Here is a 24886-nt window from a genome sequence, read left to right as displayed (position 1 = left end):
CCCTCCACAGCAGGGCACATGCCATCTACCTTGGCACAGAAGGGGGCCAACCTTCTTCCGTCAACTTCCTGTAGTGTCAAATGAAACAATCAGTGCCTTTCCGCAGAGTCGAATCGCAGAGACGAGAACTCAGGGCAAATTGCTAAAGGACATGAAATTCCAATCCTTAGCAGTTCAGTTAATCACAGCCTCTCATCTCAACATATCCATACATGTATCCCCACTTAATAACGCCATTCCTAACAGCTCCCATTTATTTAGCCCCTTCTGGGTGCCAGGTACTGTGCTAAGTATTTTCCAGACATTTCTCCATTTAATTCTCACAGCAATCTTAGAGTCTTGTAAGGTAGGTGCTATTATTTCTCCCATTATTCAGGTGCAGAAACTGAGGCACAGGAGAGGACAAATAACCTGCCCAGCTGAGGTCCAAAGAGCCTGGACTTGAACTTGGACAGTCTCCCGCCATAGTCCTTACCCTGACTATGGCCTTGCTGGATGTTGGGAGTCAGATTTATGGTTGGCTTGCTTTTGACAAACTCAGGGTGAATGGCAGCATCTGGGGTTACAGGTTTCAAAGATTGTTCCTGAAAAGTACCCTTTACACGATCTTGTGTATCAGTCCCAGGAAACTGATTAAGCCCTCCCCTCAAAGCTCAACAGTTCCACTACTTACGAGGTTCCAGGCCTCCTGCCTTGCTTACCTCAAGGAGCACCCATGTGCTGACTGTAGGGCAGGCCCTTTGAACCCACTGGATCCTATAACCCTCATGACCATCCCATATATAAAATTAGCTTCCATCCCTCTCTTCCCCCCCTTGCATTTTATGGCTCTTATTCCTTCCTGACATGTATTTATTGACTTACTTATCCACAGTCTGTCACATTCCCCTGGAAGGTTAACTCCCCATGAGAGGGGCTTTGTTCTGCTCACTGTATTCCAGTCCCTAGAACAGTGCGTGGCACATAGTAGATGCCTAATAAATGTCGAAATTGGTGAGTGGACTGTCTTAGACTTATTACCTAGCTTTACTGATGAGGACACCAAAGTTCAGAGAGGTTAAGTAACTTATTTAAAGTCACACAGCTGATGAGGCCCCCAGATTTTGTCAGCTGATACCCTTGGGCCCAAAGTATCTTTAATTTCCAGCTCCTTGGTGGTCAAATACCTGGAGTCTGACAAGCTGTTCCAGGAGTGAGTGCTTCTGTTGCTGTGACACCTTGGCTGTCGTGTCTTATGGCAGCTTTCTGCACATACACTACCTTCCCTACCACTTCCACTCCTGGCCCCATTACCCAAAGACTTTTCACTTTCCCTTCTCATTGCTCATTGATTTATTAGCATAAGCCATTTTTAGCTCACTATTATAATAAATCTATTAATTCCTAGTGATTACAATCAGCATTAATTACATTTAACCTACAGTATCATACAATGCATGGTTGGAGGGGAGACTCAGCTTTTTGACATGATGGCCCCTGAGACCTCTGGCATCAGATGCCCATGGCCTCTAATATGTTGGGGTTATGGCAGTCACGTGCCTGCGCAAAGACTAGAGATGTGGTTTTTAAGTCTGACAGATGTGGGTTCAAATTGATCTCTCCATTTTTTAGCCATGTGTGCTTCCCTCTCTGAACCAGTTTCCTGTCATTGGGAGATGAAGAGATGCCCCCTATGCTCATTCATCTCCCAGCCTCTCCCCAGGACATGATATGGGATGAGGAATCCTGTGTCAAGTTCTGTGTACTTCCTGCCCTGTTCTTTTAGCTATTTCAGATGAACACCTGGAAATATTTATTACATCCCTTACTCTGCACTTCCCCTTTATGTATGGAAATTAGGGAACTATGTCCATCCAGCACAGAGGGCAGCACTGCCCTTTAACATTTATTGCATCCCTACCAAATTCCTGGATAGGTGAAGAATCAGGCTGAAGTCCATGAAAGCCAAGAAGATTTAGCCAAACTGTCATTTCAGATCCTCTTTTCTATCTCTAACAAAGCTCATTTCTTTTTTTGTATCATTAAGTACTCTTTCTTTGATCAGAGATGAGAAGCATTGGTTAATTCTAATTCCCCAGCATGGAGTGGGAGACTTTCAGAAATGCAAATGCTATCATTAGCGGCCATATTAAAAAAAGAGGCTCTCAAATCAATAATTAGTGCAGAGGTTAAAAGTATCAACAGCAACATTCTTGAGTTAGCTAACTGCCATTTGTTTTTGTTTTTAATTTATCAGTATTATTATTAACATTTACTGAGCACTTATACCAAGCCAGGTGGTTTACATAAATATTTAATTTAACTCTAACAATAGCCTGATGAGGCAGTTACTATTATTAACCCCATTTTATAGATGAGGAAACAAATACTTAGAGAGGTTAAGTGGCCTGACTAATTTCATAGTAGTTAAGACAATGGTGGGAGTACAGACATCGTGATAAGCACTCTTGTCTTTTCTCAGTGGAGAGGAATAAAAAGATGGCATCAGAACCAGCCCCTCCCTTTTTTAAAGGCTTATCCTTGAGTTGCAGAGGATAAGGATCAATAGAAGGACACAAGAGGAGTGACAGGAAAACCTTGGTTTTTCAGAAGTGCTGCAAGAATTTAGAGAAGGAAGTGGCCAGGTGGGCTGGATGGGGGGAAAGCAGAGGGAGAGGTAGGTTCAAGAAAGGCTTCAAGGCAGTGGTGGGAGTTGAGCTGGCTCCTGGGAAGTGTGGGGTCTGATGGGTGCACTGGAGGCATCAGGGCAAGTGGCTTGGGCTGGAACACAGGTGCGACTGGGGTAGAAATGTAGATCGTTTATATGGGGAATAACGCAAAAGGAACTTTTACTCAGTTAATAGTAGGAGTTGTGGTCGGTAGATAATTAGATACTGACGGGCTTTGAGTATCAAGCCTAAATTGTATATGTGATGAATCAGGACACACCTTAATAAAATTAGAGAGTGAATTTGATGGAAATTCTGCAACAGACCCAAGGGAAATGTTAAATATGCTCTCTCATTCTTCATATTGTTTTTTTTTAGGTTCTCTTAAAATGATACTTTGTGGCAGACTACGTTACAGGATGAGTACCGGCCTTGGCATGAGATGGTCTTAGATTTGAATTCAGCTTCATCATTTATCAACTGAGGGACTGTGGACAGGGTGATAAAATAGTTCTGAGCCTCCGTTTCTTTGTCTATAAATTGGAGACGATCATTGCAAGGTTATGAGGGTGAAACGAGGCAATATTTACAAATTGCTTGGGACAATTCTTGGCCATAATAGATACTCATCCAAGAGTAGTTTATTAAATGAGAAAATACAGGAAAGCATAGTCCAGTGCCTGGAGTGCAGAAGATTCTGCATAGATAACATCTAGTTCATTGGTGTGTGTGCGTGTGTATGGCGTATGTGTGTGTATGTATATACACACATATATGTCGTATCTATGAATCAATCTACCTAGTGAAACTTTGAAAAGACACATGTACCACATCTGAAATCAAAAACATTCCACGTACAGGCCCTCTGAACCCAAGTGTGTGCCTAACAAAACTTGTTTACTGTCTAGTATATTCCGACAGTTTTCACCAGCCATTCCAGAGATGATGAATCATTGATTCTGAGCCATCTTTGATTACCGGGAACTTCTAACATGTCAAGTTTCTCTGCCCCCAGCCCCTCTTCCAACTGGTTAATGACCTTAAAAAGACCCTTAGCTGCACTACTGTGCCTTTTTTAAAGGGTCTTCTATTTGAAGGCATCTTGGGATTCACACATTTGCGTATTAGGGCAATGTTCTGAGTGTGTTTGGGAAGTCAGCAGTTCCAGATAATATTGACAACAGCCTTCTGGCCAAGGTTGACATTATCCAGCTCAGGCTTGCTCCATACTGGTCTTTCCCATATGTCATTTTGCTTTGCGTCACCACTTAAGTCAGTGACAAGATCAGCGAATTAATATTGGTGTTCGCTAACCCCACTGACACACACATATTCTGAAATGGACACGTTACACTAAGGTGAAATTTAACTTCCATTATGAATCACTGTAGGGTTTTTAATAGAATGCTAACAAAAAATATGGTTAAGCAATTAAAAAAATAATAAAGCAAACCTGCTTAAATAGCTATTATCTCAGGAGCTCAAAATTATGCCTTTTGTCCTGGGAACATAAGCTCATGAGTACTAGGGAAAGTAACCTGTTAAGCCGGAGGATTTAAAATAGTCTAGGCGTACTAGAAAAGTAGTTTGAGCATCACTTCCATGCTCCTTGCACATGGTTCACTTAGCAGGGGACAAGATTGGCTTTTCTCTCTCGTCAGTCTCACCATCCACGGCATCCCCAGCTCCAGGGTTGCTTCTGTGCATCTTCTACCAAACACAGAAAAAAAACAACAACAAAACAATTTCTGCACAGCTTGCTGGGTCTTAAAGAATCTCTGATCCCTCTGTTGCCCTTGGCACTCTTGGCATTTCATTTCCTCACAGTGCTGCCGGGCAGCAAGAGGTTATGGTTGCCCTTACGCGAGGCATTTGAAGCCCCAAAGAAATGACGTGATTGCAAACTGTTGTATTCACAGCAATGCTGGGCTAAGAACTCAGATTAGAACCTGGGACCCTGTGGCCTCCAACTGTTGCTCCTGTCTTCCTTGACAAATCTCCTCTCCTGCTAGGATGATTTGACTTTTACCGGATCTTGATTTCCATTTTAATAATCCCAAGACGTCCTTTGACTCTGCAAAGGAATTAAATTTAAATACATAGGCTACATTTTATCTTGACATTTTCTTTAGAAGGCAGGAAAAAGATAAAAAGGAAAACGGGGGCCAGGTAGTCATTCTTCCCATCACCAGAGCAAAATCCTTCTCTTTCGTTAGAATCATTTGCTCAGATTCTCTTGGGACAGGTGTAGGGCCAAGGGCTGCTCTGCAAGCCTCCAGGCTCTCTAGTTACCCCTGGAGACACCGGGAAAACTCTGCATCTAGTATTCTAAATCTCTGTGGGGAACATACAGTGTCAGCATTAAGTGATATGGCTTAAAGATAGGCTTGTCAGTCTAATTGATCTTGAGTCATTGCCTTTCCTGTCAGAGCTGTCTGTCTCCTTACCCATAATCCTCATCACTTTGATAACCTGCCAGGAATATGGGACTTGGCCCAGCCTTGCCTTCATCCAATAACATTATGAAATTGATACTGACACTTCCATTGGCACTAATTTCTCTAAGAGACTGGAGCCAGAGGACAAGTGGTTTAGCTTCATGGCAGTTAAGTTTTCCAAGTAGATCAAGACGGCCTAAGATTGATTGACCTGTACCCTGAGGAAGCGGGGAAGGAGGAGGGAACAGAGGGAGAAGAGGGAATGGAAAATCAATGGCTGCATCATCATTATCATCAAGTGATATTTATTGACTGTCCAAGGAGGACAGTGTCCTATATGGATAGTTTAAAGATACATGCCAGGTCCCTCCAAGGACTGCTTCAAAGGGAGTTTGAAAAGTTAGAAGGGAAGCAAGTTGGCTAGAGTGGTTCACTGCTTCACTTGTGGTATCGCCCCCTTGTGTCTGGAGTCTGGAACAGCAATTGATTCTACCCATGACCATCTTTTCTCCAGCCTCCACTCCCATGCACAGGAGGCCCAAGGTACTTTTATTAGGGAGACTATATCATTTATCATCCAAACCAAAGGAGGCACTATTGATAAATATCCTGGAACAACAGGTATAAACAAGGACAGTTTTGGGAAAATCAGGATGTATGGTCACCCCTTTCAGTAATTAAGAACAAAGCATATCTGAGCTAAATGAGGAGATGCTATCTCTTTGACAGGGTTTAATTCCTTACCTGAACCTCCTTTAGGTTAATGGATTCACCAGGAAATAGGGTTTTGATGAGGAGGTACCGTGAAAATAATAAGTTTTTATGAACTGGGAGGGTTAATAATATTACCTAATCTGGAAGTCAGTATAAGAATAACTCCTTAGGGTGGAATAGGGAAGGTGAGAGGGAGACGCAAGAGGGAGGAGATATGGGGATGTATGTATATGTATAGTTGACTCAGTTGGTTATAAAGCAGAAACTAACACACCATTGTAAAGCAATTATACTCCAATAAAGATGTTAAAAAAATAAAAATAAAATAAAATAAAGTAGTCTTGGCTAGGACTAGGAAATGGAAATCTCTGTTTTCAGGATTCTGTTGCAATAGGATGTGACAGGTAATCACACAGAGGTGGGAGAATCTGACTAGTGAACTTAAGGTTTAGTCAACCGTGTCTTTTTTTTTTTGACTTCTTTTTATTGAGGTGTAGTTGATTTACAATATTGTGTTTACAATATTGTGTTCAAGTATACAGCAGAGTGATTCAGTTATATCTGTATCTATATCTATATATAGATATATTATATATAGGTAGATTTATACACACACAACATATGTATTTTTTTCAGATTCTTTTCTTTTATAGGTTATTACAAGATATTGACTATAGCTCCCTGTGCTATACAGTAAATCCTTGTTGTTTATCTATTAAAAAAAAAAAGAAGAACACCTGAAAAGTGATTGCAGGAAGTCACAAAGTTGAAGAGGAATGTGCATTTTCAGATTAGATGGCTAGAGCTTTGGATTCCTTTTCCTTTGTACCAATCTGGCTCATGTGTCCATCTTTAGAAAAACTAATGGCTAACTCACTACTACTAGAATCTCCCTCACCACCCCGTTTTGGGGTATTCGGTTTGAGTGTTTGATGTCCTTGATACATTATACTTTAGTACAGTATATACATTACCCACAGACATACTTTGGTGAGATGGAGAAGGGGTGAAGTTGTAAAGAAATGTAGACCTTAAACACCTGTTTAATGACCAATAAACTAGCGTTGCTTTATGTGTGAGTTCATACGTATTCTTGCTCAGGAGTGCATCTGTGTGAGCACGCATGGGATTTCCAGCACGTTTATGAGGGTCTGGTGGGAAGCATGCATGCGACATGATTACCTTGCCCTGTGTGACTAAAGGGGCTCCTTAGAGAATGTGGCACTCTGAGTGCTGGCCTGGCCAGTGGAGCCCTTGCAGGGGGCTGGAGGGCAGGTGTGTAAATGGGCACAGATACTACAGTATATAAAGCGTGCCATACAAGGGAGGCGATCACAGAGTTGATATGATGTTATTTTGATTGATTTTGGTGTTGTGTTTATACCTTCACATGCTGGAAATCGATGGATCCTCTGCACCTTCCCCAGTTCCTGCGGCAGCACTGCTTGAATGAAATGCTTATATCATATTTACGGCTTTGTGAAAGGGATGAGTGAGCCAAGAGATTAATAGGGGCCGCGAGGCCCTTGCTCAACTGCTGCCCAGGCATGTGGGGAGAAGAGGCAGTGGCCAAGGTTCAAGGTGCCTCGGAGGTGATGGTCGCCGCACTAGGGGAGACAGTGTCTGTAGGGCAGGAGGGAAGGGGAGCCCTCTGGGGTGAGGCACTGACTGTTTGCGGGGATGAAGGGTGATGGACCTCAAAGCTAGAGCATTTGTGGGGCTGGAGATCTTCCTCCGGGCTGCCTTCCTTTCTCTCCTGCCCTGGTTTAGTGTCTCCTATGTGCCACCCCATTGCCCTGGGCACATCTGTAATGTGATCCTCATCACCTGTGTCACGTCCCCTGGTCTATTGTGTGCCCCTGTTGTAGACCTGGGAGTCTCTTCTTGGCCAGGCGGCATCTTCTTTTCCCTCCCTAGTGCGTGGCTCAGAGTCTGGCACAGAAGGTAGTATTTGGGAAGGATGTGGGTGGGAAGGCCTGATTCAGAAGGTGTAGCATGAACCAGGAATTCAAATGTTAGGATTCTGGAACTAGCTTAGTGCTAGGATCCCTGGGAACTTGCCCCTGGAAGGTTAAATGCCCGTGACATGCATTCCCAACTCAACCCAGAGCCTGAGGTTTCTCCAGTTTTATCACCATCCTTATAATGCCCTTTTGTTCCTTATGCCCGCCCCTGCCATTCAGACCCAAGCTGAGAGGGAGACAGATGGGAGATTTGGCGGTGTGAGTTGAATTGTGTCCTGCAAAAAGATATATTGAAGTCTTAACCGGTACCTGCAAATGCGATCTTCTTCGGAAATAGAGTCTATGCAGATGTGATTACGATGTGTGTTAAGAGTAGGTGATACTGGAGTAGGGTGGCCTTCTAAAAAGAGGAGAAGAAACGTGGAGACAGACACACACACAGAGACGAAGGCCACATGATGACAAAGGAGTGATCCAAGGACTGCCAACCACCAACAGGAGGGAGGAAGGGGCAAGGATGGATTCCACCTGGAGTCTCGAGAGAGAGCATGGTCATGTTCAGGGACTTCTGGTCTCCAGAACTCTCAAAGAATACATTTCTGGTGTTTGAAGCCACCCAGATTTTGGTATTTTGTTACAGCAGCCCTAGGAAACTAAATGCACTCGGGGCGGCAATGCTTACTGATGCCTGAGATAGCACACAGACAACACATATTTTCTAACTGCCTGCTGTATTAAAAGCATTTTACTAGGACCTCAAAGAAGTTCAAAGACATACAGGAGAGAGTTCTTGATGTTTAGGAGTTTATGATCTAGAGACTTCAGGACCAGCCGAGGAGCTTGAGTTCGGATGAGCTAGGAAATGGGTCAGTGTTGACCCCAGGATAGTCTAACAACAGGACAGTTCAAATGTAGGGGTCAAACAGAGATATGACTTCCTCATAGTTTTCTAAGGACGCTGTGTTTCTAATGAAAATCATAATATAGATGATCCCTTACTTAACAATGATTCGACTTACGATTTTTCGATTTTACCTTCGACTTACGATGTTTAGATTTTACCGTGGTGCAGCATTCAGTAGAAACCGTACTTTGAATTTTGATCTTTTCCCAGGCTAGCCACATTCAGTATGATACTCTCTCGTGATGCTGGGCAGCAGCAGTGAGCTGCAGCTCCCAGGCAGCTACGCGATCAGGAGGGCAAACAACCGATACACTTGGAACCATTCTGAACCCATGCAGCCATTCTGTTTTTCACTTTCAGTACAATAGTCAATAAATTACATGAGATATTCAGCACTTCATTATAAAATAGATTTTGTGTTAGAGAATTTTTTCCAACTGTAGGCTAATGTAAGTGTTCTGAGCCTGTTTAACGTAGGCTAGGCTAACCTATGATGTTCGGTGTATTAAATGCATTTTCAACTTATGATATTTTCAACTTATGATAGGTTTATTGAGGTGTAAACTCATCGTAATTCAAGAAAGAGCCATACCGGTCAATGGCATAACTAAGTTCCAAAGTAAAATTTCAAAGGACGGCTCAGTGACTTGTCCGTGGAGATATCCTTGCCAAGGATGCAGGGTGAAAGCCTCCTGTCATAGGACCCTGAGTCCCGGATGTACAGTCTTTTTGGAACTCCTGCCTTGCAGATAGCTGGGTCTGGGAGATGTGCCAACCAGGGCAGGCAGGTGCCAACCCCTGGTCCAGTAAGCAGTAGGTGAGAGGCCACAGAAGGGCCGGTGAGCACCAGCAACTCCCCATCATCTCTGCCTCTCTGCTTGCATCTCTCCCTGCATCTCTCCTTGCATCTCTGCAAGGGCAGGGAATATGGTCCCACGGTGAGAGGGTGTGAGGTTCAGGGCATCAGCAGGTCAGGAACTGTTGACCTCTGTGGGCACCAACAGAGAACCCTGGGTCCCCGTTTGGAGACCACAGAGAAACCTGGGCATGTCTTGACAGCCCTGTGTGTCTTCCAGTGACAACCACAAGAATCTGTGTTCTTTGGGATAGTTTTGCTGGACACTCACAGTGCTGATTTTGACCTTGTACTGCCTTTTGCGAGGCAGGGTCTCCTTTTGTCTGGGTTTATTATGCTTCTCTTTCACGTGCGTTGGCCCTGTGGTTTCTAAGTCAGTCTTATGAGTTTCTAACTTTAGAAGAAGAGATTCACAGCTAAACTCATGAAATCTCCAATCTTCCACAAAGATCCACCTGGTGGGGAGTCCTCGCAGCTCCCAGAGACGCCACTTTGGATCTTACTCCCTAGATGGAGAATTGCGATTCTCCATGGCCACCCCTGACACTTCTAGAGGAATTAAGTTTGATGTGAGCTCCAAAGAACATTGGATGGGGAGTCAGAAGAGCTGGGTTGAAGTCACAGCTTTCCCCTGAATGTGCGGTAGGTCATTTCAACAGCTCTGAGCCTCAGTTTCCTCATCTGTAAAATGGGCAATGTAGTCTGTATCTTGAGTATCCCATTGGGTTGCTGTGGTAATTAAGTCCATGGATAAGAAGGTGCCTTGGAGCAGTAAAATGTCACACAGATCCGAGGGTTTCCACTGCTATTAGATTATGGGGTTTAACACACCAAATCATGAGATCCCCATTCTAAAAAGCTCTAGGGTCTGTAACTCTCATTTTCCTCACTAACTTGGGACTCCTAGGAGGCCTCAGACCTTTCCACTGAGCATTTTCTAGCAAAGGGAGAAATGTCTTTTTGTCTGATGTAAGGCGATGGGCTCTGTACCAAGCACAGGGACAGCTGCGTGTGAACACTCAGGGCTTGGGAATGAGTTTACAATCTCAGACTGGTCTGGAAGAAGCTGTTGGACTTTCACGGTTTCTCTCCAATCTAAATTCAGGCCTCATTTCAGCATCTTTGATTTAGGGTCAATGTAGTTCAAGTGTTTTCATTCTAGGCCTCACTGATTTGAGGCTGTATAATTATGTACCATAAGGTAGGTAGGGGGGTAATTAATATTATGGACTCTGGAGTCTGACAGCCAGCTACGACCACGATGCTGTCACCTACTACCTGTGTGACTTTGGGCAGACTACTCAACTGCTCCGACTCTAATTATGGGACCCACTTCCCTGAGCCACTGTGAGCCTTGAATGAGACAGAACAGTACCCGCTGGTCAGAAAGTGCTCAGCAGACATCAGCTATTTTTTACGGTGTTTTGTTTGAGCCTATGAGGCCATCACTCTGCAGAAGGAAGCAGGGTTTTCTATAGGTGGCACTATGCCATGGCATCACTCCACAGGTACTTAGAAATACCAGGCAAGGGGTTTCCTCCTGACATACCTTGGATAAGCTATGGCCCAGAAAGCAGTGTGGCAGGACCAGGCAACTGTGGGAAGCTTTTCTAGTGGGGAAGCCCCCCGTGAGCCAGTGCCTGTAAGGCCCCAAGTTTCTCGTGAAAAGAGTTTTGTCTCTACCTCTTCTAACTAGTCATGCCTCACTTTAATTTAAAGAACCTCACATTGAAACCATCCACAGGTCAATGGATGGGGTTTTAGATATTGTTTCCCACTTGTGAACCAGGTCGAGTCAGAGGCATCTGGGCTTAGCCCGCAGGAATTTGGACTCTCATTCTCTTGGTCTTAGTGTTGAAATTAGATTATGCAATATAGTTAAGGGAGTGAAAAAAGTGACATGAGCGAGTGGGTGAAGGACATGGAGACATCGGTGATCCAACATGGCAACACCTAGTACAGCGTGCTCAGCATGCTTCCATGCACACACAGTCCCCAAGACGATGGGGAAGATCTATGGATAATTCTTTAGAGGAAATAAATGCCTCTATTTTGGGGTAACACTGACTAGTACAGTGGCTAATGCTGAATTTAGAAAGTTGAGATTTGAGCTATAATCCTTGGACAAAAACACCAGCATACTGTACTCCAGTTGGCTTATACACGCATTCGGAAGGTGACTACTCGCTTCCTGTTCGTGCCTGGGATGTTCTGAAATATTATGAGTGTTATAAAGTGTATAAAGAGTGTTTGGAGAAAGCTAATGACAATTGCCTTCCCTCCAGGCTGCATACTTCTGCCTTCTCAGGCCCCTTGCTGCCTGCCACTCTGTCTATGAACTCCTGGTTGCCTCTGCCGGCTACAACCTGGTGCATGGGTCTAAAGTTCCCTGGAAATGTCATGAGCTGCCTCACTCAATGAAGCCAGTTCTCTTACAAATGAGTCTCAAGGGAATAAAGATTGGGCATGGAAAGGAGCTGTGGCTGACCCATCATAACTTGTCCCAATATCAGAAAAACAATGCTGGAGGGCCAGGGAGCATGATGCAGTGAAATGAGCCCAGACTTTGAAGTCAGATAGACGTGAGTCTGTCTACCATTTATTAACTGTGTGACCTTGGGCAAATGATGAAACCTTGAGCTTCAATTTCCTCCACTGTGTTACTGGGATAACAGGATCTAACACCAGGGTTGTTGTGTTGATTAACCGAGATAAGGGAAATCAAGTATTCAGCGAGCCAGTCCTGCCTTCCCTTTCCTTAAATGTGTGTTCTCTGGCTGGTTGTTCAGTAGCATCATTTTCAATCTCCAAGCAATACCTCCAAGCTATGAATGCTTCGAGGCATGAACAAAGCCTTTGGTTCCTGTAAGAGGCTGGGAGGGAATTGGAGCCAGAGAATAAAGCTTACCTTTTGGGAAAAGATTCAGGGAGAGAAGCGCAGAAGTGAGGAGAGCACGCCTTGTTGGGCAGCCTGCAGGACCTGGCGAGCCCCAGAGATCACAGTGGCAAAGACTTGTCAGGAAGCTGGAAGAGGCAGAGAGGGGAGGGACCACAGGAGCTGGTCCAGGAACAGTTGGTGACTTGCCCCCAGGTATGCTCTTGGGCACAGCCTATGTTCATTTGGCCTCTGTCCCACCTCTGCCAATAAAAATTAAGAAGCTGATTTTCTTTTGTTTGCCTCTGAGGACTAAGCCTTTTTTATGAGACTGTAAATGGAATCCCTCTCTGAGCATGGCTGGATTTTTAATTGTGTTTGTTGTGCTTTCACTTATTTTGTTTTATGAGTTCCGGCTCTCAGATTTGTTGATGCAAAGCTCTCACCCACCAGGGACACGTCAATGTTTGATTTTTATCAGTAGGAAAAGGTTGAAGTTTTTAAAAAATCATTTTCTTAATCCAAAGGTTGGCTTGTTTGCTTCATTCTGACACATTAAAAAACCATGAGACCCATCCAGGTTTGTTGTTTTCTTATACTTCCCAAGTCAGAGTGAGGTAGGGCGGAGTTTTTTTTCAACAAAGGAGGCCATGATCTGGCTCTTAGTGGAACTGTATTAGATTAGATTAGAACTTAATTTGGGGACAGAGTTGGGAATAGGCGTTTAAGATGAATCACATCATTAAGGACAATAAGTCCATCCTTTTCATAAGACACTTTTGTAGAGATTTGTTGAGGATGGTGTGAAGCATGCTCATTGTCTCAAGGAAAGGATTAAAGTAAAATGGTTAAACATGAGACGACTTCATTCCTGTATTAGTCAGCATGAACTGGGTTATGCTGATAGCAAACAGCACCCCTGCCAATCTCAGTGATTTAAAACAACAAAGCTGTATGTCTCACTTATGTGTACCAGGTGTTGGCTGGAGACCCCAGCTCTGTGTCAGCCTCACTCAGGACTGCCTGGCGCTCTGCCTCATGCTTCCACAATTGCCAAGGCAGGAAAAAGAAAATGTGGCAGATCACACACTGGATTTTTTTAAAAACTGAGATGTAATTGACATATGACATTACATTTTTATATTAGTTTCAGGTATACAACATAGTGATTCAATATTTGTGTGTATTGTGAAATGATAACAGCCATCACCACACATAGTTACACATTTTTTTTCTTGTAATGAGAACTTTTAAGATGTACTCTCTTAGCAGCTTTCAAATACACGGTACAGTTTTATTAACTATAGTCTCCATGATGTACATTATATCCCCAGGACTTGTTTTTGTTTATTTGTTTGTTTTTTATGATTTCACACATAAGTGAGATCTTACAGTGTTTGTCTTTCTCTGATTTATTTCACTTAGCATAACGCCCTCAAGGTCCATTAATGTTGTTGCAAATGGCAGGATTTCCTCCTTTTAGTGGCTGAATAATATTCCATTTGATATACGTATCAAATTGGTTGATATATACCAAGTCCATTTGGTATATATATACCACAGCTTTATCCATTCATTTGTCAATGGACACTTAGGCTGTTTCCATGTCTGGTCTATTGTAAATAATGGTACTGTGAACATAAGGGTGCAGTTATCTCTTTGACATAGTATTTTCATTTCCTATGGATATGCAGTAGTCCCCCCCCCATCCATGGGGGATACATTCCAAGATCCCCAGTGGATGCCTGAAACTGAAGATAGTACCAAACCTTATGTATACTATGTTTTTTCCTATACATCCATTCCTATGATAAAGTTTAACTTATAAATTTGGTACATTGATAATAAAATAGAACAATTATAATAATATACTGTAATAAAAGTTATATGAGTGTGGTTTCTCTCTCTCTCAAAGTCTCTTATTATACAAATGAAATGCCTTTTCCATGTTAACTGAGTATTTACCATGCACTGTGGTAGTAACTTTTGCAGTCTGAGGTGCAACAGCAAAACTAGCATGAATTTCTTTTTCCTTCTTCACTATTTTACCGATAGAAGATTGGTTCTTACTGTAGATCTTAGCAACCTCAGTGTATGATTTTTTTCTTTCTTTACTAAGTCGAGAACTTTTACCTTTTCAATTAAAGGAAGCACTTTACAGCTTCTCTTTGGCATATCTGAATTGCCAGCATCCCTACTCTTGCATTAGGGCCCATTATTAAGTAAAATAAAGGCTACTTGGACTCAAGCACTGTGATACCATGACAGTCGATCTTTTTTAACCCAGCGGCTACTAAGTGACTAATGGGTGGGATGTGCTGGACAAGAGGTGATTTATGTCCAGGGTGGGATGGAGAAGGGACAGTGTGAGATTTCATCACACTACTCAGATCGGTGCACAACTGAAAAGTTATGAATTATTCATTTCTGAAATTTTCCATTTACTATTCGGACCACGGTTGACCACCAGTGACTGAAACCACAGAGAGCAAAACCGTGGATAATGGGGGGACTCCTGTATTCTCTGAAATGGAATTGCTGGAATATACGGTAGTTCTATTTTTTAATTTTTTGAGGAACCTCCATATTTTTTTCCTGCAGTGGCTGCACCATTTACAATCCCACCAACACTGCACAAGGGTTCCCTTTTCTCCATGTCCTCACTAGTATGTGTTATTTCTTGCCTTTTTGATGCTAACCATTCTAACAGGTGTGAGGTGATATGTTATCAACACACTAGATCTTCAAGCTTGCATGGGGAAGTGATACAGATCACTTCTGCTCATTTTCATTAGCCAAAGAAAGTGATAGGGCACCGCCTCACCTCAAGGAGTGCAGAAAACTGCCTTCCTACCAGGGGCCTGGAAATACTTGGTGAACAGCAGTCATGATGACCATAATTTCTAAGAGGGTTTTCTGAATGGCTAGGCGAGATTGCTGCCTCTCCATGCCCCACTTTGGAAAGAAGTACAAGGATAAATGAAGGAATATAGAAATGGTTGGATCCTGGCTCCAGGATTTTACAATCTAGCCATAAATATTGGCCTTGACTGCCCAAAGTTATCTTATATGGGTTGGTTCAGCCTTGAAAATATTTGGTGATGTATTCCTAGGTGACTTGATTCAGATGTGATGTTTTGGCTTCCTTAATGGGCTCATGTGTTCACACCGAGTTCTGGCTATTTATAAAAAATACTAGGTGTCAGCCATCCTATTGAGAAATTGGGTAGTTTGGTGGGAAGAGGAAGAACTTTGGAGATGAACATAGGTTCAGATACAGGCTCCATCACCTCCTGGCTGAGTGATTTTTGAAAAACCAAACTTATTTGAGTTTTCCAGTTGATTGCATGGGGATAAAAGTATTTTTTGGAGGATCAAATGAGAACAAAATGCCCAGCAATATTTCTGGCATATAGTAGGTGTTTAATAAAAGTTGGTTTATTTTTCCTCCCTTTCCCTTTCGTTGTAACCACATCCTTGGGACTCCAAGTCATTCCTTTGGAAATTGGAGACTTCCACTTCCATACATTGACTGGGCAAATGCCAGAGTGTAGAGTCAATGACTGGGTGTTCTTGGGGCCAAATGTCTGAGAATTGTTAATACTTTGTAAGTTAGGGTGTTCGTGGAACAGAAGGGGATTTAGGTGACAAGGGTAAGAAACACTGGAGAGATGATTCTAAGGAGGTTCTTCCTCGGATCTGAAAGAGGCAGTGAGTGTTTCTGTGGTCATGCATTACCAGGGAGGCTACTGCTCTTTCCTCTTTCATTGTGTGCAATGCACCCCTTCCCTCCTCCCCTCCCCTTTTGTACTGTGGACCCTGAGTCTCCAGAGGCTTCTGAGGATGCCATGTCCCTGCAGGCCTTGTGGTGGCTTGCATCCCCCAGCTTCCCTGCGATGGGGGCCCTGCCCACCTGGATCAGAGCTCACTCTACTGCAGTGAAATTCCACCTGTGTTCCCATCAGAGACCTTTGCTTTCTGGGGGAAACTGAGCCCTACAATGGAATCAACCACTTATGAAAATCCGAGCCATCCCTGGCTCTGCTCCCTTATTTTCTCCTATAGAATGAGCAGGGAAGGAAAGAGAGAGACTCTGGAAAGACAGTTTGGACCATCCTGCTGGGCAGGACACCTGTCGGGGCCATCAAGCTGTCTCTAATTATCTAATGCTTCTATTACGGTGTGATTGGAGGAACAAAACCCACCATAGGTCTGAAGGGAAAAAAGTCACCTATTTGGGAAGAGAATCATGTGATGGGAGTGTCTGAGCAGACCTGTCTTCCTTCAGGTCTCTCTCAAAAGCTTGAACTTACCAGAAGGGCTATAAACCTGTTTCCTTCTTTTTGTTTATTAGTGCTGCATACCAAAATAAATGTGCAATTAGGAATGGATTAGTGACAGCAGAGAGGCCCATCACAGATACTAGACAGTCTGTGTGTGTGTGTTGAGAGCTAAGAAGACAGCAAGCTTGACTCCTCCTGACCTGCCTTAGGGCTCAGAAAATAGAAAATAGAAGACATCTCCCCACACAGCTGAGATGTCCCCTGAATTACTTGTCCCTTCTTTGTATCTTAATAAATTCTTTTCTGTGGATATTCAGGTAAGAAGAAATGCTTCCTTTCCCAGAGGGACCACAGGTCTGTGGGTTTCCCCCTGAGGCAAGGGACAGGTGAATCAGCCAGACTTGGGAAGGGAGATCGATTCTTGGAGTGGATGCTGGTGGCACATAAAGGTATAAAGGCAAAGAAGTTACCTTTCCAGAGCATGATACGTAGGAAGCACTCAGTGATAAAAATGATGATGATGGTGATGGTGATTTGTCTAGCTCTTCAACCCACTATATTTTCCTCTACTGTTCTGTGGAAACTGCTCTCATTAAAGCCGCCTTCTTATTGTCAAATGCAGTGGCCTGATTTCATTCTTCATCTTACTTGGCCTCTGTACATGATGCTCTTCAGCTTCCGGAAGTTCTCCTACTTTGACTTCTAAGACAACAGTCTTCTCTGGCCATTTCTTCTCATTCTCCTTTTTCAGCTCCCCTTTCTCTGCCTGCATTTTAAGTAGTGGGTCCTCCAGGGCTCCTTAGTCTGCTTTATTCTTTTATTTCTGTCAGGTCTCTGTGGGCCTCCCTATCCATCCTCTCCATGGCTTGGGAGACTATAGAAGGACACTTCTACCCATGGCTCTTTCCCCAGCCCTTTTCAGATTCCAGAATAAATAATGTCGAGAAAGCTGACACTGTTTTAAAGCACAGGCTTTTGGACCATTTTGTTGATCACTCGCTTTGTCCATTGACTTAATGAAAGCAGATTCAAATGTCCAATGTTCTGTCTTCTCCAAACTCCTCCTGATTTGGTGTCCTTCCTCCATGTTGCTGTAACAACCCATGTCCTGTAATGCTGAGAACAGAAGGGGCCAATGTGTCAGGGGCCTTCTGTTGTTTGGTCTTTTGAGAACTGGATCCCTGACTCCCCTCTCCTTTTTTTCCCCTTTGTTTTGCTGAACCTTCCACTTCACATCACTTCCTAAGAAAGGGTGAGGTAAATTTTTACATGTCTGCAAATATGTCCCTTTTGCCCTTACTATGGGTGGATACATTTTTAGGTATAGAATTCTAGGTTGAAAATTTGTCCATCAGAATTTTGAAGGAATTTGCTCAGTTACCGTAACAGTATTAGGTTTTCATGGAGAATTAGGCTGTCTTTCTGATTCCTGTTCCTTTTGAAATATGACCTGTCCCATCCTCCTGGAAGCTTTTAGCATCTTCTCTTTATCCTCATGGTTCTGGCATTTCATAACTTTGTGTCTTGGTGTGTGTGTGTGTCTGTGTGTGTGTGTGTGTGTATGCACCCGTGTGTGTATGCACCTGTGTGTACACGCATGCACATGAATCCATGCTCTCGTGTATGTGTTAATTGTTCTGGGAACTGCGTAGATAATATTTTCGGCAAATTTTTCCATATTTTTTTATTTTGGCCTTTCATCTTTCTCTTTCTGTCCCTCTCTCTCTCTGTCTCTCTTTCTCTCTCTCTCCTTTTAATCAGTTGTTGGATCTCTAGATCGAGTCTTTAATTTTCATATCTTTTCTTTGCTGTTTACCACCTTTTTCCTTTTTGTTTGACTTTCTGGGACATTTTCTTGACTTATCTTCCATTCTTCTATGACTTTCAGATTTTGATGATCACAATTCTCAAGGATTCTTTCTTACCTTCTAATTGGTCATTTTAAAGTATCATCTTGTTTTCTGGATGCAATGTCTTCATTTATCTTTCTGAAGATATTTTTTAAAAAGTCTTCTGCTAGGGCTTCCCTGGTGACGCAGTGGTTGGGAGTCCGCCTGCTGATGCAGGGGACATGGGTTCGTGCCCCGGTCTGGGAGGATCCCACATGCCGCGGAGCGGCTGGGCCTGTGAGCCATGGCCGCTGAGCCTGCGCGTCCGGAGCCTGTGCTCTGCAATGGGAGAGACCACAACAGTGAGAGGCCCGCGTACTGCAAAAAAATCTCCTGCTCCCTGAATTGCCTCTGCTTCCTGCAGGTCCCTGGTTATGTGTCTTGTGCCCCTCTTTCATGCTGAAGCTTTGCTGAAGTGTCTGGTGATCCTGGACTGTTTCTTCGTATTTAGGAATTGAACACTAGAAAGCTAATAAGATCCTGCTTTGTGTGCACAATGGGGCTTGTCAACTGTCCCGCTTCACTAAGGCATGATTGCCATGTAAGCTCGACTTCCTTGGGAGACCCTCACATGTCTCTCTCCAGAAGTCCATTCTAAGGCATTTAGTTTCTCCAGAGAAGCATTCTGTAATCTCCTCTGGGGTGGCAGTATTTGAGGCAAGACCAAGGGTGAGGTGGCTGGGTAAGCAGTGTTGTTCCTGGTTTCTGTTGTTTTATTTATTATTTTTAAAATATTTATTTATTTGGCTGCGTCAGGTCTTAGTTGCGGCACGCGGGATCTTTCATTGCATTGCGCAGGCTCTTCCTTGTGGCACGTGGGCTTCTCTAGTTGCAGCAAGCAGGCACCAGAGCACATGGGCTCAGTAGTCGTGGCGTGTGGGCTCTAGAGCGCGTGGGCTTAGTTGCCCCACGGCATGTGGGATCTTAATCCCCTGACTAGGGATCGAACCCACGTCCCCTGTGTTGGAAGGAGGATTTCTAACCACTGGACCACCAGGGAAGTCCCGTTTCTGTTGTTTTAGGAGCAAGAAGAAGGAACTCTGCCTCGTGCTTCACCCCAGCCCTCCTCTGAACATTTCAGGTTCAATTTCTCTGGGATGAAACCACTAGACTCTGACGGATGGGGTGGAGGTGATGGCCGGGGTGACTTGTTCCAGCCCCGAGCCTCACTGCAGCCTTCCTTGGTCCCCTGACCCTTCAAGTACTGGGTCTCCCCAGCAGAACTGACTTCCTGTCATGATTCCCTGCCGCAGACCTGGTGGTCCTTTCTTCCCTATCTTCCTCCTCTCTGTAAGCGAGCTTCTCCTCCTTTGGTTTCTCATCTTCCAAAACGTTGTTGAAACATCTAATTTCCTCTTATCTCCCCTGTTCCTCTTTGTGCACCAGTATTTCTTTAATTCCTTTGTATGTTAATAGCATTTGGGGTGAGCAGGCTGAAGACCAGTGTTCAGCATTTCATGTTTAACTGGAAATCACTGTGAAGTGTTTCAAAAAAGTTTACAAGGTATTTTTGAGAACTGGCCTCTTTTTGCAAGGCACATGATGCCTGCGAGTATTTGGGCAACCCCTTACTGCTCCTTTTTTCACATGGTCTCCAGGCACAGTCAGACATTTGTCGTGGATTGAAATAAGCCTGTCTGTGCTGACGGAGTGGAATTCAGGGTCCTCAGTTTGCATTTACCCATCCTCCACTTAGTTCTGCCTCATTGGCGCTTCACCTTGCTATTTGATGGGAAATATTCTCCCCATAAACTTCAGTAAGATGTAAGTGGATTTCTGCAGTGGAAATATTGTTCAAAAGCTGCAAAACCAAATCACAGCAGGTGTTTTGTCTTGGGACCATGTGTCTTGCAAAGCAGCCATTTAAAATGCCACTTGTAGAAAGCCACAAACAGTCACAGCTAATTCACTTTACAGGAGTTTTATTTGTACTTATGGGAGAATCACACCACCAAACAGAATCATTTCTCTACCAAGACAGCAGCATTAATCATCTTTCTCAACTTGTGTTCGCAAATCACCTCATTTACTGGTTTTTTTCTTTGGGTTAGAATATGGTGGCGTTAGGGTTGGTGAAGATGCAAATGGTGTTCTCTGAAGCCATTGGGGCAAATATGGAACTTTCAAGAGTGGGTCAGCTGGCCCAGCCGTCTATAGGCTAATAGTATTGCAGCCTGAGTGCTGTCGCTTGCGAAAGCTGGCCGGAGTTAGATCCAAGCCCACATTGGGCTTATCTGTCTGTGGACCGGGGAGGGTTGATAGCAGAATCCAGGGAAAGTTACTTCATACTCCTGTGGGCATCTGATGGCCACTCTGGAAAGGTTCTCAGCCTCCAAGGCCCTAAAGAGAGGCTCCAGATCTTAGCTGGACTTGGGACTCACAAGGGAGCTTTTAAGTCCTGATGCCCAAGTTGCATCCCCAGACCAACTGAATCAGAATCTTTGAGGGTGGGACCCAGCATCAGGAGTTTTGAAAGCTCTTGAAGAGACAAGGGACAGGCTGCATACTACCGCTAGGTCATTTTTAAAATCCTGTTGTTGTTATATAAGCAAAGAAACTTATTTGAACTTTTAATGATTTTGAACTAATTTGGATTTGGGGAAAGTGGGGATACTTCGTGTCATAATCATTTAGATTCACTCTTATTTTGCAGCTGTTTCCATGGTGTGATGAGGTCGATTTTTCTCCCTCTCATGAAAGAGAATTAAGCGGTTATTCTCAATTCAGAATCCAGAGCATTCGGGGAATACTCTTCCAATGGATTTTGCTCCTATGGAAAATGTGGTGGGAAAAATAGTGCAAAGGTCTGTGGGCAGGGCTGGGCACTGGCTGGATGTGACTTCACCGGGGTCCTGTGTCTCTCCTGGTGTGTGCAGGTCCTGTGGCTGTCATCAGTGGCGAGGAGGACTCAGCCAGCCCGCTGCATCACATCAACCATGGCATCACCACGCCCTCATCTCTGGATGCCGGGCCGGACACAGTGGTCATCGGCATGACTCGCATCCCGGTCATTGAGAACCCCCAGTACTTCCGTCAGGGACACAACTGCCACAAGCCAGACACATGTGAGTACCACAGTAGAATGTTGTCCCTTCTGGGGAGGGAGGGTGGCATGGCGATAGACCACGTAGCTGGGGTTCTGGAACCTTCTGGGGTGACCTACCACCTGCTAACCTCCCACTCTCTAAGAGACCCTCCCTCTTTGTTTCAAAACTTGAAGAATAGCCTGGGCGAGGGGACACCACTGGGACAGAGTCCCCTGGGCAGAACGGGCTCGGGGCGGGGCGGGGAGCAGCCTGGAGGCAGGAGGCCCAGCCCCACCTGGAGAGATGCTCCCAGTAAGGCAGGGGGCACAGACACGGCTGGTTGTACCTGTGCACCTGGCCTGTGTATTCAGGAAATGTAACCTGACTCTGTCCAGACAATAGCCCCTGAGGTCGTCAGACCTGCTGCCCCAGCCTCCACTAGAGGGGAAGGGAGTGAAGGGCGGTGAGGACCTTTCGAATGGAAACCTCTCTCTAGCTGCCCCTCCAGTGCCCCGAAGTGCACGTTCTGAGAATCAGATCATGGCCCCTGTGCTAGGACCCTTCCCCTCCCCGCTAGAGATGTCTCCTTCAGATCAGAGGGCTAGGGCACCTGCTTCCTAATCTCTCTTTCCTCCTGGTGGTTCAGCCCCTCCCTTTGTATTTCTGCTGAGTCTGCTAGGGCCTCTCCCCATTCCTGGTGCTTCTGTGGCTTGGCCCTCCATCCAGCAGCTGTTTCCCTTGCTGTGTCCCCAGGCTCAATCTAGGCTCAGCGACTACAGTGCACACCCCTCCCCTCCCATGGCTTCTGCTCCCAAGAAATGGTCAGCTATGTCAGGAGAGGGAACAGAGACACCTGGAGAGTGCCTTAGAGCTAGAAGGGACAGAAGGGATGGGGTAGGTTAAGGCCTCATCTACAGACAGGAAACCCGAGGCTCTGGGAGGCTGTGAGTCCCCCTTCCCTGCCCGTGGGCTTCTGCCTATCTGTTCTCTTTGTCTGGTCAGCTGGTCCCAGGTCAGCCTAGGAAGAAATGCCTCTGGTCTTGCTCTCCCTGCTGGCGGAGCTCTCTATACTTGGGCTATGCTCTTTGTAGCTCACAGAACTCTTGCTGCCCCCACTCGTCCATCTTATAGCAGAGTGGGCATCCAGCCACCCTGTCCACCTTTGCTTCTGTGTTTCTGCCTCTGTTTTTAGTGAGATGATCGCCACAGTGGGAGGGACTGGGCTAAAATCAGGGTAAGGTCATCATTTGCCTCCCAACCTTGATGTCCTCCAGAATCTGTCTCAGTGTTTATCAGACTCCCCCATCAGTACCAGTTAGAGGAAGGGTACTTGGGTTCTGGACCAGGGCTGGGCAAGGGAAGAAAGATACCTGCATTTCAGATAAACAGTGGGGAAGACAGTGCAAAGAATGGTTCTACTCTGGCTAAAGCACTCACCTCAGATCAGGGTCATCCTGGACTGACCTCGGTGAGGCTGGGAGGAAAGCCCTTCTGGGATGGTAGCATGGGTCCAAGCTCGGTCCAGGGTTGGCACTGCTGAGCTTTCTAGAGTGATATTGATATTTGAATAGAGGCTTGGCATTGCTGTTGAATATACAACTGATTCTCGTTATTCCAAGTATTCTGTAAAGTCACTTTGACCACTAAATTAGCGAACATTGGACCATTGTTCCTAGGGAGAATCCAGGGTTAGGTTCATGCAAGCCTCTGGTCACAGCACTTTTATCAGCTGATCAAGACGTAACCTGTAGTATGTGTGCTTCTGTTTAAAGACACCTTAATACATACTGTTGGTTCCTTAACATTGAACTCATAGTGGCCAACAGCACTATGACTCATGCCTGAACAAAGCTTATCAAACACACCTCTTTTCTCCGTAAGGCACATCGCAGCCTTCTCACTCATAGGAGCACTAGACAGAGCTTCAGCACTATGCTTGGGGGCTGCTTTAAACTGAAATCTCACCCATGAAAAGCACATATATGCAAAAAAGGTGGCGTTGGATAGACCACAAGAAGGACACTTGTTTACAGTATGAGAGCTGAAACGAGAAAGCAGAGCATGGCTTTTTAACCTCAGCCGGGAATGTGCATGTGGGGTGACTCAAATTTGTCACTGCTTCTCGAATGTTTGTGAATGACTGCGAAAGCGCTGTGTGTGTGTGTGTTCTGGGGTTGCACATAAATTGTAGTGAGTAGGTGAATTCATAAAGACAGAATCCGGGAAAAATGAGAATGGGCTTTATTCCCTGTCGTGGAAGCTCTGGGCCCTGGGGTAGAGTAGGGTCCCATGGGCTCCTGATACCAGGTGGTGGCATAGTTTCCAGATGGGGCGAATCTGGCATGTGGGGAGGAAGATCCCTCTGGGCCATCAAAATGAGTGGGCACCGTGGAGAGACCGGTGGGTTCTGAGTGTCCTTTGATGTCAGGACCCAGCACCCAGCCAAGGAGCTGTCGCCCTGGGAAACGGTGCAGAGGAGAAGCGTCTCCACAGCTCCTTGTGTTTGTGACTCAAAGCAGGCGGCCTTTCTACGTCCAGACAGCACTTCTGTGTACACAGGAAGGGGTCGGTGGAGACAGAGAGGAAGCAGGTTTAGTGACAAGACTTGAGGGAGTAGGGAACAAACAAGACCTCATCAGAGCAAAATCCCTGGATGAATCCAGCTTATCCAAACCCTCTGATTTTAGGGAAGATACCCTTTTCAGGGAAGTGGTACATTTTGTCCTCTCGGTAGACAATGGGTGGCTCTTAATTGTTTTCAGAAAACATGTGTGGCAAGGACAAACAACGTGCAGGAGCCTTGTAACCGGATTTGGCTAATCCGCCCTCTGCAAATCCATGGCTGACTCACACAGTCCTGGAAGGGAGCGCCTGGCCCTCTCCTCGCTGAGATTTACCGGCTGGGAAGCAGCAGGTCTCTGATTACAAAGGCTTCATCAGTCAAGGGAAGGGACTCCAAGACACATCCCCATGTGCGATGAAACACTATCATAAATAATTAAAACCACATGTGCCTTGGCAGATAAATAAGCAGGGAACGTTTATGATGCTGCAGACGGGGCTGGGGTCACTCCTTCGGGGGGAGACGGCAAGAAGCAGGGGATTAAGGGAGGAGAAATGCTCACATCTTGGGGCCCCGGGGTGGGAGGTCTTCCATCTGAGTCCTTTCTCGTCCCATTTAACAATGCGGACTGTGGGAAGAAATCGCAGGGACATAGCTACCTGACTTTAGGCCTCATTTCCGCAAGTCCTCCGTTGATGGATTTAGCACAGAAGTGCTTTTCTTTCT

The 24886-nt window shown here is 45.0% G+C and overlaps 1 protein-coding gene across 5 annotated transcripts in view; it reads left to right on the top strand.

The window, feature by feature from the left end:
• The window catches only part of NTRK3 (neurotrophic receptor tyrosine kinase 3), a 372854-nt gene that overhangs the window by 203555 nt on the left and 144413 nt on the right, over positions 1-24886 (top strand). For all 5 annotated transcript variants that reach the window (XM_060156177.1, XM_060156174.1, XM_060156183.1 and 2 more), the window contains one exon: positions 21448-21636. In XM_060156177.1, coding sequence (XP_060012160.1) covers positions 21448-21636 — 189 coding nt within the window. The remainder of the gene's footprint in view (positions 1-21447; positions 21637-24886) is intronic.

This window comes from Lagenorhynchus albirostris, chromosome 1 (genome assembly GCF_949774975.1).
Source record: "Lagenorhynchus albirostris chromosome 1, mLagAlb1.1, whole genome shotgun sequence".
Lineage (NCBI taxonomy): Eukaryota > Metazoa > Chordata > Mammalia > Artiodactyla > Delphinidae > Lagenorhynchus > Lagenorhynchus albirostris.
Note: the sequence above shows the minus strand (reverse complement) of the source record. Positions and strands in the feature narration are given on the sequence as shown.